The 14000-nt window shown below is 46.3% G+C and overlaps 1 protein-coding gene across 1 annotated transcript in view; it reads right to left on the bottom strand.

The window, feature by feature from the left end:
* Nucleotides 1–9649: 9649 nt before the first annotated feature.
* LOC141096779 (multifunctional protein ADE2-like) overlaps nt 9650–14000 on the bottom strand; it is a 71061-nt gene continuing 66710 nt past the window's right edge. The window contains exon 14 of the mRNA XM_073583585.1: nt 9650–10672. Coding sequence (XP_073439686.1) covers nt 10506–10672 — 167 coding nt within the window. The 3' untranslated portion in view covers nt 9650–10505. The remainder of the gene's footprint in view (nt 10673–14000) is intronic.

Here is a 14000-nt window from a genome sequence, read left to right as displayed (position 1 = left end):
GGTGGGAGGCAGACCCAGAGTCGGAAGCAAGCCCTAGTGAGGAGTCTGACTTCCGGGACTCAGATCAGGAGGAAGAAGGCGAGATACTGGGGGACAGACAGGATCAGAGCAGGAAGTACCTGTTCAGACTGGAGGACTCGGACGAGTTGGTCCAGGCAGTCAGGAACACTATGCAAATAGAAGAAGTCCCTAAACCACAGTCCAGACAGGCCTTGATGTTTGGAAAACGATGGTCCAGGAGGAGTGGAAGGAGGCAGAGCGTCGGTTGATACTCTCCCGAGACTTTAAAAATAGACTGCCTTTTGATCCCGAGGAAACCCGGGCATGGGAAGTAGTCCCTAAAATAGATGTCCCAGTCGCCAAGGTTACCAAAAAAACGGCCATCCCATTCGAGGACTCATCAGGTCTTCGAGACCCGATGGATAGGAAGGCGGACGTCTTGTTAAAGAGAGCATGGGAGACGTCGGCGGCTCTTATTAGAGCCAACATAGCAGCCACCTCGGTGGCCAGGTCTATGTTTTTGTGGATGGGGCAGTTGGAGGAACGCCTAACCAACAGGACCCCTAGATCAGAGATCCTAGCGTCTCTTCCTCTCATGAAATCGGCCACGGCGTTCCTATCGGATACGTCGGCCGAATCAGTAAGGTTTGCAGCCAGAAACAGCTCACTCTCTAATGCGGCCCGAAGAGCAGTCTGGCTTAAATCCTGGTCGGGGGACAATGCTTCTAAAACTAAGCTATGCTCCATCCCTTTCTCGGGCCTGAGGGTATTCGGGCCAGCCTTAGATAACATTCTAGAGCTGGTGTCCGATAAAAATAAGGGTTTCCCAGAGGAAAAACCCAGGCGGCCCCAGCCCTTTCGGAGAGGCTCCTTTTCTAGGAGACAGACTGAATTCAGGGGTCGGGCAAGGTCCAATAGAAGCTCCTATAGGAGCTCCTTCAGCCAAGGTGGGAGGAACAAGTGTCCCCCATTCACGTCAACATCCAGATCAAGGAGGCAGTGACGCCATAGGTATTGGGGGGAGACTTCGCCACTTCGCAACAAACTGGTCCCGAGTCACCCACAATCAATGGGTCCTCAGAACCATCGCGGAAGGCTACAGCATAGAGCTTTATTCTCCTCCCCCCGAGAGATATATTGCCCCCACTGTTGTCCTGGAGAACTCCGCAATGTGGAAGGATCTACAGGACATGGTAGACTCAAAGGTCATAGTACCAGTTCCCCCGACAGAAAGAGGAAGAGGGCACTACTCTTCCCTGTTTTCGATCACAAAGCCATCGGGCGAGGCTCGTACCATCATAAACCTGAAACCGCTAAATACCTGGGTCAGGTACAAGAGATTTCGGATGGAATCGATCCGTTCCGCAATCCTCCTAATAGACAGTGACGCCGTCATGTGTACCCTAGACCTAAAAAAGGCTTACTACCAGGTCCCTATCCATCCCTCATCCCAGAGGCTACTAAGGTTCGCGGTCAGTTTACCGGCCCGGACCTGCCACTTCCAGTTCCAGTGTCTTCCATTTGGGTTGGCCTCAGCTCCCAGAATCTTTACAAAGCTGGTGTTAGAAGTGGTGGCCTACCTGAGAGATCAGGGTATCGTGATCATTCCATATCTAGACGACTTCCTACTGGTGGCAAGATCCAAAGAAGAGCTCATTCGCGACACAAACCGAGCAATTACCGTAATGGAGTTCCTTGGCTGGGTGATCAATTGGGAGAAGTCGGACCTCAGGCCAGAGACCAGGAAAGTATTTCTTGGAGTCCTTCTAGACTCATCCGACAGAATATCTTGGTTACCCGAGCAGAAGCAGAGGACCATTCAAGCCAGAACCAGAGACCTGTTGAGGCGTCAATGCTCCATAAGAGAGGCAATGGAGGTCTTGGGCCTCATGACGGCCTGCATCCAGTGTGTCCGATGGGCCCAATTCCACTCGAGATCATTACAGAAAGAGATCCTCGCGAGGTGGGACAGAAGTCAGGCATCGCTAGACAGACCCTTAAGGCTGCCAGAAAGAGTAAGGGAATCCCTTCGGTGGTGGACACAGTCCAGAAACCTTCAGGTGGGCGTACTATGGACAACCTCTCCATATGTGGTAGTCACCACAGACGCCAGCGCGTGGGGTTGGGGAGCCCACATAGAAGGGAAGATCTTCCAGGGGAGATGGCCAGTAGACATCAGGACCAGATCCTCCAACTTCATAGAGCTCTTCGCGGTCTGGGAAGCGTTGCGAAGAAACCAGTCGGTACTAAAGAATCATCACGTCCGCATACTATCCGACAATATGACGACAGTGGCATTCCTGAAGCACCAGGGAGGGCCCAGACATCAACCACTACAGGCCCTAGCGGGAAAGATATTCGCGTGGGCGGAACGAACAGTCCGATCTGTGACCGCAGTACACCTAGAAGGCTCTCAGAACGAAGTAGCAGACTACTTGAGCAGACAACGGATCCACCCGACAGAGTGGGAACTGAACGAAGAGATCTTCGACCATCTCTGTCAGCGTTGGGGGACCCCCAGTATAGATCTTTTCGCAAGCCGAAAGAACTCGAAGGTCCCCAGATTCTATTCCCTGAATCCGACGGACCACCCGGAAGGCGTAGATGCCCTGAGCCAGACTTGGGGAGAATCCCTCGTTTATGCATTCCCACCACTGGCTCTCATACCGGCAGTGCTCAGGAAGATACGCGAGGACCACGCAAGAGTGATGTTGATCGTTCCATACTGGCCAAAGAGAAGCTGGTTCCCTCTTCTAGGGGCCATGGCAGTAGGAAACCCAGTCGAGCTACCCCTGCGGAAGGACATCATCCACCAGGGCCCGATCTACCACCCAAACCCAGCAAGACCCCACCTATCGGCTTGGATTCTGAGAGGGACATCCTGAAGGCAAAGGGATTGTCGGATCAGGTCATATCTACCCTACAGGCCAGTAGGAAACCAGTGACATCTGCAATCTACCAAAAGATATGGAAAAGATTCTGTCTGGAAGGTGGCAGGTCCGATCTCGGGGCGGGCACCCCCGACCTCCCTAGTATACTAAATTTTTTGCAGGCAGGTTTTAATAAAGGCCTTAAGCCCAGCACTCTGAAAGTACAGATTTCAGCCTTGAGCGCCTTCTTCGACTACCAGCTAGCCTCACATCCCTGGATAATCAGATTTATAAGAGCCACGCAGCGCCTGCGCCCCACGATTAGGCAGCTCACCCCGCCTTGGGACCTGGGCCTGATACTCAGGTTTCTCTGTACGGAACCCTACGCCCTCAGCGAGAAAATAACCATCCCTGCTCTCTCGTAAAACGGCCTTCTTAGTAGCCATTACCACGGCCAAAAGAATAGGGGAGATCCAGGCCCTGTCCACTAAGGACCCATATCTTCAGATACGAGATGACCGTATAATCCTAAGGTTAGACCCGGCATTTACCCCAAAGGTAGCCTCCGCAAAGAATCTAAACCAAGAGATAGTGTTACCATCGTTCTGTGACAATCCCCGTAATAAAAAGGAACGGCGTCTTCACTCGCTGGATGTGAGGCTGAGGCGCGCAGTTCTAGACTATCTAGAGGCCACCAATAGCTGGCGCATTGACCCAAACCTGTTCATCCTTTTTGGAGGTAAAAATAAAGGGAAAAAGGCCTCTAAGGCGTCCATCGCGCGCTGGATTACCTCAGTAATCTCTGACGCCTACCAAGCCGAAGGCGCCAGCCCGCCAGATTCCATAAAGGCCCACTCTACGAGGGCGGTATCGGCCTCATGGGCGGAACGGGCGGGGGCCTCGGTTGATCAGATCTGTAGAGCGGCAACCTGGGCCAACCTTAATACATTCTGCAAGCACTACAAGCTTGATGTGTTAGCTGGTCAGCAGACCGCCTTTGGGAGAAAAGGTCTCCTGGCGGTAATCCCACCCTGAGGAGGTGCTTTGGTACTCTCCATGGTGCTGTCAGGTGGACATCCTGGAAAATAGGTATTAGACCTACCAGTAATGATGTTTCCAGGAGTGCATCCTGACAGCACGGGTAGTTCCCTCCCTGTTATGTTATACTACGTTGTATTATGATATGTCATATGCTGTAATATGATTGTTTCATTAGACTGTTACTAGCGTCATCCACCTTGTGGTACTTGTTAAATCACTGAGGGAAAGGGGGTGGGACATGACCTTTTAACCTCTCGTGTGCTTTTCCTGTCCCTGTAAGGAGGAGAAGGACGTCCTCCATGGTGCTGTCAGGATGGACTCCTGGAAACATCATTACCGGTAGGTCTAATACCTATTTTTTGGCGGATCCGTTTTTTTTCCCATTGACTTGCATTAGCGGCGGACTTTGACAGCTGGTCATCCGTTTTTTTGATGGATCCGTCATAATTTTGGCATCCGCTCTCTTGAGTGGATGGACAATGAAATGTTTTTTTGTGTGTGCTAAAACAGCGGATAACAACGGATCCGCCGCTATCCACCATGCGTTATAATGGACACCTATGGGCGGCGGATCCGTTGCCAACCGTTAATTGACGGAATCCGAATCCGCCTTTTTAGGCCGGAGTCACACTACAGCGAGATACGGCCGAGTCTCGCAGGTTAAATCCAAGCTCTGGCACCGGCACTCCGGAGCGGAGCGTGCAGCTCCATGTATTGCTGTGCGGCTGCACGCTCCGCTCCGGAGTGCCGGCGCCAGAGCTTGGTTTTAACCTGCGAGACTCGGCCGTATCTCACTGTGTGTGATCCCGGCCCTAGGCTGGGATCACACATGCGAGGAAAACGGCCGAGTCTCGTATGTTAATACCCGGCACTGCCGTTGGCACTCGGAGTGGAGTGTGCGGCAGCATGGCAATACATGGAGCCGCACGCTCTGATCCGAGTGCAGGGTATTAACATACGAGACTCAGCCGTATCTCGCTGTGTGTGATCCCGGCCCTAGGCTGGGATCACACTTGCGAGGAATACAGCCGAGTCTCGCATATTAATACCCGGCACTGCCGTTGGCACTCGGAGTGGAGCGTGCGGCAGCATAGCAATACATGGATCCGCACGCTCTGATCCGAGTGCCGGCGACAGTGCCAGGTATTAACATGCGAGACTCGGCTGTATTCCTTGCATGTGTGTCCCCGGCCTTAGGCCAGGGTCACACTTGTGAGAAACTCGCACGAGTCTTGCACGTCAATACCTGGCACTGCTGCTGGCACTCGGACCGGAGCGCTCAGCTAAATAGAAATACATGCAGCCGCACGCTCCAGTCCGAGTGCCGGGTATTGAGGTGTGAGTTTCTCGCAAGTGTAATCAAGGGGGCTTTACACATAGCGATATTGCTAGCAATATCGCTAAAGCTTCACCGATTTTTGTGACGCAGCAGCGATATTGCTAGCGATATCGCTACGTGTGACACTTAGGCTATGTGCCCACAGTAGCATTTTTAAACGCTCAGGAAACGGGTCTCCTTCCCAGAAAACGCGCGTTTTTAGCGGCGATTTTTGTGGAAAAAACGCGCGTTTTTGATGTTTTTTTCCGCGCGTCTTCTGGACTATAGGAAATAGCCAAAAACGCGGACCTAAGCGGAAATTAATGAGCATGCTGCGTTTTTTTTTACCGCTAAGCGTTTCCTTAGCGGTAAAAAGCGCATCCATTGGCACAAAAATGCCAAAATGCATTAAAATGAATGGGATGCTTCTTTTAAGCGTTTTTGATGCAGTTAGTCCCCGAAAAACGCATCAAAAACGCTTAAAAAAACGCAACGTGGGCACACAGCCTTACCACCGACCAGCTCCCCCGCTGGTTGTCAGTGATCGCGCGAGATCGGCCTGGTCCATTTCTCGTCGGCGGCTTCCTGCTGGTGCCGACGCGTGGACGCGGGTGGAGGACGTCATCATCGCCGCGTCTGACAGGTAACGACCGCTGCTGCGTTGCTGTGAGAGCTGCCTGTTGGGCAGCTCACTAGCGACCATTTAGCGATGCACCAGCGATCCTGACCAGGTCGTGGTCGGGATCGCTGGTGCATCGCTAAATGTAACGGGGCCCTTACTCTGTAAGAGCCTGGAACATGTCTCCAAGGATTTACTTATAAGGCTGGGGTCACACTAACCGATGCAAAATACGGTCAGTATTTTACATGCGTAATACGGATGAATGGCCCCTAAACAGTGCTCCGTATGTCATCCGTAATCAAGGTGTGGTCGCGTATTTTGCGCATGTAAGCATCCGTATGTAATCCGTATGGCATCCGTATGGTGAGATTTTCTCGCAGGCTTGCAAAATGGACATATAATGGAGCCCTATGACAGGGTTTATAACAGAAACCAAAGAATAGATATAGACACATAGAATGCATATATATATATATATTCTATGTGTCTATATCTATTCTTTCGTTTCTTTATTAAACCTGTCAGTGTGAGTTTACTGTATCGCGCACTGAATTGCCGGCTTTGCTAAAAGACATCGGGTGCATATTTCTCGCAAGTCACATGTGTGGTCCGTGTGTAATCCGTATTTTTTGCGCACCCATAGACTTGCATTGGCGTATTACGGCCGTAGTACGCTGACAATCGCAGCATGCTGCGATTGGCACGGACCGTAGAATACAGATGAAATATACGGCTGGTGGCACCCCATAGAGAATCATTGGTCTGTGTCTAATGCGTGCTTTTAGCGCCTCTCACTCGGCCGTAGTCCTCGCCAGTGTGACCCCGGCCTTTGTATGTTCCCACGGTCAGTAAAGATCTCAGTAGCTCCTGGCTTCTTCCAGCAGAAGCAGCTCCACCAATGGTAAGACAGCGGGGCGGGGCTAACACCAAGCTGTGAGCTCACATGTGAGTTCCTGCACTTTCTGTCTGCGGCTGGACAGAAACAACCAAAGTGCCGGACGTGGCCTGCTTCTGCCAATTGCCCACGTCTGCTCCATCCCATAGTCCCGTGCCCATATACCCATCAGGGCTGTGGAGTCGGTGCTCATTTTGGTGGAGTTGGTATAAAATGGACCGACTCTGACTCCTAAAATATATAATAAATTGGGTACAATAGTTCAATGCAGAATGTGCTGAATATTTTTTCATAGGAATTTGGGAAAGTTATGAAATGGCCTATAAATGGCTTCTATTCCTGATCTAAGGCTATATTCACACACAGCGTTTTTGCTGCGTTTTTTGAGGATACGTTTTTCAGCTGCAAAAGCAGATCAGCTTTTTAAAAAAACAGCATCACTTGAAAGTTTTCTGAGCTCATAGATAATGTTTTCAATAGCAAAAGCAGATTAGAAAAATGCCGCACAAACGGACATGCTCATTCAGCCCAAAAACGGATCCTCAGAAAACAATGTGTCTGAATATATCTTGAAACCCACTGACTGCTGGGATGCCCAGTCACTGCATTTTACTGCAAAAAAACGGATCCGCATAAACGCTGTGTGTGAATCATGGCCGTAGCCAGCGAGGGGCAGATGCCCCCCCTATTAGCAGGGGCACGCACCTATCAAAACTCACTTGTATGCTACAGCGCTCCCGTCCTGCATCGGCTCCAGACTGCAGGAGGCAATCTCCCCTCCTCTGTCCTGTTTTCTGCCATCTTCACCAGAGAGAGGAAGATCTTAAAAAGACTCTCAAGAGATGCTTCATGTTTCTTAAAATGGATGCCTGCACACGTCACAGAGTGAACTATTTTGCCATCAATGTTCAATATGTTTGTGACAACAAAGAAATTGTTACCAAGACACTGGCAGTAAAAGATACTAAAGCTCATCACAGCAGCCAGTTTCTCCAGGCCTTAGTGGAAAAAGTTCTGCAAGATTAAGAACACAAAAAAGAACAGGTTCTTGCTATTGTAACAGACAATGCTTCAAACATAAGTACAATTACACTGATGGAGAGTAATGAACAACTGCTAGAAGAAAATTTAGGATTCAGTATGTTTGAGATGGAAGGCCACAGTGCTGTTCATGTAACTGAGGAACAAACAGCTATTACAACAGAACAGCAAAATTATACTGTAGAAGTAGATGATCTTGTTGAAGCTGCTTCAAAACACTTTCATATTCATCACATGCGCTGTGTTATGCACACGCTGCAGCTGGCAATAAGAGATAGTCTGTAAGAGGGACATGCTGGAAATCTGATTGGAAAAGTGAGGAAATTGGTTATTGCCGTCAGAACCCCTGAAATTGATTCCATCTTGAAAAGACGTGCTGGGAAAGGGGCAATTGTCAATCAAGCCACTCGGTGGGGCAGCACCTATTTAATGATTGAGCAATTGCTTGAACTAAAACAGTTTCTTATCAGGTAACCCTAAATTAAGGTCAATGGACACAGGTGGCTGAATTGAAGGAATTGCTTAATCACCCATTTACTGTGAATAAAAAATTACAAGCTGAGGATTTAACTTCTGGCATTTTCATAATTGAGTGGAAAAACTTGCTATTTTGCCTGTCCCAAAGAGGAGGTTTAATCGCAGATGGCATTTCTGCTTCAATGAAACGGAGAGACACAGCTATTGGAAAATAAAATTTTTCTGGCAGCTGTTTATGTGGACCCAAGTCATCGTATACTGCTTGATGATCAACAGCTTACTAAAGGAAAAGAAGCTCTGACTGAGGTAGCAGTTAGGATGAGTGGCCTACAGGAGGACTGCCAGGCGCAAGAGGACTTGAGTCCTGACAGTGCTACTGCTGCCATATCTTCAGCCTCATCAGATGAGGAGTTTGACTTTGACAAGTATTTGGATGACATGGAACAGGCAAAGCATTGCCGCAAGGAAAAAGATTTCACTCCGTCTCCTATGGCAGCAGATTGACCACATTTCAGCAAAATGTTTCACTTGCTCTCAAAGAAATAGAAAAATTCAACCGTTCATCAAAACTGACTGTGCATGAGGCAATTCCTTTATACCCGCAAATTGTTAGAGATGTTGCCCATGTGGTTACGGCTTTGCCTCCAACCCAAGTTAGTGTAGAGGTTGTTCTCAAGCCTTAAAATTATTAGGTCAGATTTGAGGTCATCTATGAAGGAGGATCTGATGGAGGCAATTCTATTTCTTAGAAGTTAGAACAAATTCATAGACTGCACAAATGTTATTTAATGTTTTTGTTGAAAACAGTTTTTTGCCACTTACATAGTTTATTACATAGTGAGATATATATATATATATATATATATATATATACATACATACACACACACAGTGTATTGCATATTTACAATTGTGTTCTAAAGTTGTATTCCAATAAATATATTATGTTCTGTCTAAATATCTTTGTTTCATAAAAATGATTAAATGTCTGATTTTCACACTGTACTACAATACATTTTTCACTTGAATATAAGCAAGATATGTGGGAGTCGGGAGTCGTGGACTCGGAGTTGGTGTAAGGGAAATTGAGGAGTCAGAGTCGCAGGTTTGGCTTACCGACTCCACAGCCCTGATATCCATCACACATCCTCCATCCCATGCCCATATACCCATCATACATATCCTCCATCCCATAGTCCCGTGCCCATATACCCATCACACATATCCTCCATCCCATAGTCCCGTGCCCATATACCCATCACACATATCCTCCATCCCTTAGTCCAGTGCCCATATAACCATCATACAAAGCAGTATATGTACGACGCATGTTGGGAAGGGGTTAAAATGGCATGTTTTGTCATATGGAAAAAAAACAAGAAAAATTTCAGAACTTTTTCTACCTTTAATGCTATTCATAATCTATACTTGAAAAACATTTTTTTTCAGGTGAACAAAAAAATAAAGAACTAAAACGTGGTTGTATAATCTCACGCACATCCTTAAACTAATACTATGTTGAAGTACCCTTTTTAATTTATGACAGTGTTCAGTATTTTTGGTTAGGAGTCTATCAGAATTGGCAATCTTTGCCCACTCTTCCTTGCAGCACTGTAGCTCCACATCTGTCGTATTATGAGGGCATCTCCTGCATACAGCGCCCTCTTCACGTCACCCACAGATTTATAATTAGATTTAGGTTTGGATTCGGGCTAGCTCATTCCAAAACTGTAATCTTTTTCTGGAGAAGCCATTGTTGTTGATACGGAGGAATGCTCAGCATCATTTTTCTGAACTTTTTATATCCACTGTAGATGCCATGGTTGTTTTGAACAGCTGTATCTAGAGGGTTAAACAGCCAAGGAAGGAGTTGGCATTGGCCTGGCTTTTGCTTCAGGAGCTCGGCTGTTTGTTGAGGTCCCGACATTGCATGCAAAGCTCCTGAGCCCACATGATCACCGTGACCTACCTGTACATCATATTGCCGAAACAACTTCCCCATTATGACGTACATGTATGTTAGATTTTGGGAAGGGGTTAAATCACCAACAGATTTTAAACTTTCAGCATTTAAACTTGTTGACATAGTAATAATTTTATTTCCATAGCGCCATCATATTCCAAAGCGCTTTACAATTAATGTCCACTTACAATTTAGCTTAACCGAATAATTTACAAAAAGCAAAGCATACATCTGTACGGACTACAGATAATGACCAAGCTTTACAGTAAAAAGCGAGATTACAGGCTGCAGTCCCTCAGCTTCTCGTCCGCTTGTTTCACAGAGATCCACCTATTCAGAGTGCAGGAGCGCAGCTTGGACCACAACTGGCAATTACTTAGTCCCAAGATATGAGCAGAAAACTGAGCTGCGGCCTCGGGAGAAAGCACCGTACAAAATCCAAGATCTGGGGGTAAATAAAGGAGCATTAAATACAGGCAGAGAGAAGCATCACAATGCAGGAAAGACACTTTCATTCAAAATATATGTGTGCGGTCTTAGCCTTTGTCTGAGCATCTGTGTGTTTTTCAAATACAGTAGATTTTATGGTGGCTGTGTCCTTGTCCTCATCTGTGGGGGTCTTATGGGGAAGTGTCCTTATCCCCGACTTTATTTTATGGGGTAGCATTACAGGCCTGTCCATATTCGATGATTTTTATTGGCACACTGTCTATTATGGACTTACCTTGTGATTGCTATTAGTAAGTGTGTGAACTACATCTCTTTGGTTTTTACCACCCTACTCACTGTTGTGTACCCTTATTCTTAGTAATTTGGGAGGTTTGGGTGGTGCCATTATTATTAAGTGTCATGTCTTGATGGTGCACTCTGTTGTGTTAAATAGTTTTTACATGTGTGCTGTTCACCCTTATTTTCAGATATGATCCAATAAATGTTTTTTTTTAATATTTTTCAGCTACCTTAATTGTTGGATTACAATGGCTTACGCCTCACTTCACACCATGCCTTTTGACACTTTCTGGGTTTCCATAAATTACAGCTGACTGCTAAGACTCCAAGTAGTAAGACACCTTGTGATTAGCTCTATAACGATTTACAAAAATTTAACTCAATCTCCACCCACTTGGCAGACTGACAGCTCTTCAAGGTCTCCCCTTTCTGCTGCTGCTGGGATCTTACATTGCTCAGTACAAGCTCTAGTTACCAGTAGGCCTTGGTAGGTGAAACTTCAAACTATTTAACTCATATAGGGAATGTGTTGCGATTTTTATGTTAATCGTTATTGGTTATATAATAGTTTACTTTTAAAACAAAATTACATTTTTTGTCGTTTTTCTGCAGCCGCGGGGAGCTGCCATTTGTATTTGCCGCCGTCCGCACCTAAGCAAATACGGCAGCCAAAAGGAGACCGCAATCGGTGTCTGACCACATCTTCTACACTGTGGGTTCCTCAGTTGCGAATTGGGCACACCCCCTTGGGCTGTTCAGTTCACAACTGTACGTGAAGCCTAGTGCCACTTTTTTTTGTAGCCGAGAGTTATGCTCCGAGCTATAATTTCCCCATCACTGCTTATTTAGTGGTCAATGGTGAGCAGCGACAGGAGGATTGGGCAGCAGCGGTGCGAGGAGGTAGCCTGCCATTGTGCTACTAACACCAGGCTATTGACCTGTTCTCACCGCTGGGAGAAGTTACTGAGCAGGAAGAGTAGGGCTGCGGCGACATCTTCCAGTTGCAGACAACATGTCGGTAACTTGGTAGTAGTACAATATCAGGTTGCCTGAACTGTTCTCACGGCTGCCGTCACTGCAGTGCTTAGAGCACACTAGTGTAATCATCACGCCACTGTATTCTGAATATTGACTCAGTTGTGCTATGTCAATGTAAAGCGTGATTCAGATGTCCATGATGTAGGAACATCTGGATGAGGCTTTACTGTGGTATTTGCAACAAGGTCATACAGTTTGCTAAGTCATGTATGTAATCCCATCGTGTGTGCTACAGGCTTCTAATCTTTTTGTGCGATACAGTCTGTGTATCTCATCCTACCACATGGATACAGTCTGAGGAGTCATGAATACAATCCCATTATGTGCACAGCACCACCTAACAGAATCATCACTGCCAGTTGTCCTCAATGACACTATCTACATCTCAGTATCACATTGCAGTGACAAAAACTGTTTCTGCACTGATCCTAAGCTTCCATCCTTATTCTTTTGCAAATATTTAGGGGAGAAGCAGTCACACACATTTACTGCAGCTGTAATGCGAGCTAGAACTACACTAGGTTTTCTTGGCAAATTCCAGCAGCTGCTCCGTCTAGTGTTTAAAAGTGTAAAATATCAAAACCTTAATTTATTTTTCATATTTTATACCATTAAAAAAATGCTGTTGCCGCTGCAGCGGTGTGGACACTAGCTCTCCTGGGGCTCGCATAACATTTTTACGTCACGCGATCACTGCGACCAATTAGCTCTGTCTTCAGTCTCCCCTCATCGGACAAAACGCGACATCCGAAGGAAGTGAGATATGTCAATTGCGTCAGTAGGACAGGAGAGTGTAATTGGCAGCAGATATCCATAGACATAACCAGGAGAGCCAGTGCTGACACTGCTGGAACGGTGTCGGCCCCAGAAGTCCCTTTAAGCAGGACTAATAAAATGAAAATATCCATATCAGGGTACAGCTACTAATCCAACATGGATTTTCAAAGTAAACCAGTCTCATCAGGCATATATAAAAGAGAGAAAAATATGTTTAAAAAGAAATGGGTCAACCATAGTCTTGCAGGGGATATCGCCCTCACACAACAACACTAAAGAAGTAATACTTATATGGGCTAATACCTTACATGGCTACGTGCATAGTTTGTGTGGACTGTTTGAGCTGACTGACTCCCTATAATAATGTATGCAGTTTGTACTGTGAAATCCAGCAGAAGATCCACTTTCAGATGGAGATCTTAAAGAAACCCTCCTACCATCAAAATGTTTGTTCTCTTAATATACTGCAATCATCATATTATAGAGCACTGTGTACTCACAATTGGCTCATTTTGCCTACCTGGTTAATTCATCTCTTTTCCATTAAGTCTATGACATCACAGGAAAAAGACTGACTAGCTGAATCTTTCTAAGCTCTATGTAGAAATAGAAGGTCAAATTTCCCTGCACAACTCATAAGTCATTGCAAAAGTCTACAGCATGGGGGAGGAGGTACCAGCTGGGTCATAAATGCAGGGACAAGAGACTTCCTTTTTCTACATAGAGCAAAGAGAATAATTAACTGGGTAGAAAGGTAGAATGAGCAATTGTAAGCACACAGTGCTGTATAATATAATTATTGCAATATATTAAGAGGATAAAAACGTTGATGGGAGGAGGAGGAGAGCTTCAAGACAACGTGAAATCAAACACCCAGTGTGCAGACACAATTACGGTAGATTCACACAAACAGTTTCCACTGCTGATACTGTGCTAAGACCAATGGCAAATCCTAGACAAAGTCTGTATGTGTTAAATGCAGAACGGATTTGCATTGAATGACAGATCGAAAAATGTGCATTGCAGCCTTAGACTTTTCCTGCAGCATGTGGCTAAGAATTGGTAAAATCTCATTCACTTGGCAATGGCTACCAGTGTAATTTGCTGCCAATTTTCCACCCACAAATCTCCATGGAAAATCTGCAGCATTTCTACTTTATAAGAACATACAATTATACTGTCCTTCCATGATATAATGGTACTTTTGACATCATAGAAGCATGAATTAA

The sequence above is a fragment of the Dendrobates tinctorius genome, unplaced genomic scaffold, assembly GCF_039654945.1.
Source record: "Dendrobates tinctorius isolate UK_male_01 unplaced genomic scaffold, ASM3965494v1 ptg000079l, whole genome shotgun sequence".
NCBI classification, from domain to species: Eukaryota; Metazoa; Chordata; class Amphibia; order Anura; family Dendrobatidae; genus Dendrobates; species Dendrobates tinctorius.
This window is presented reverse-complemented; position numbering and strand designations above follow the sequence as displayed.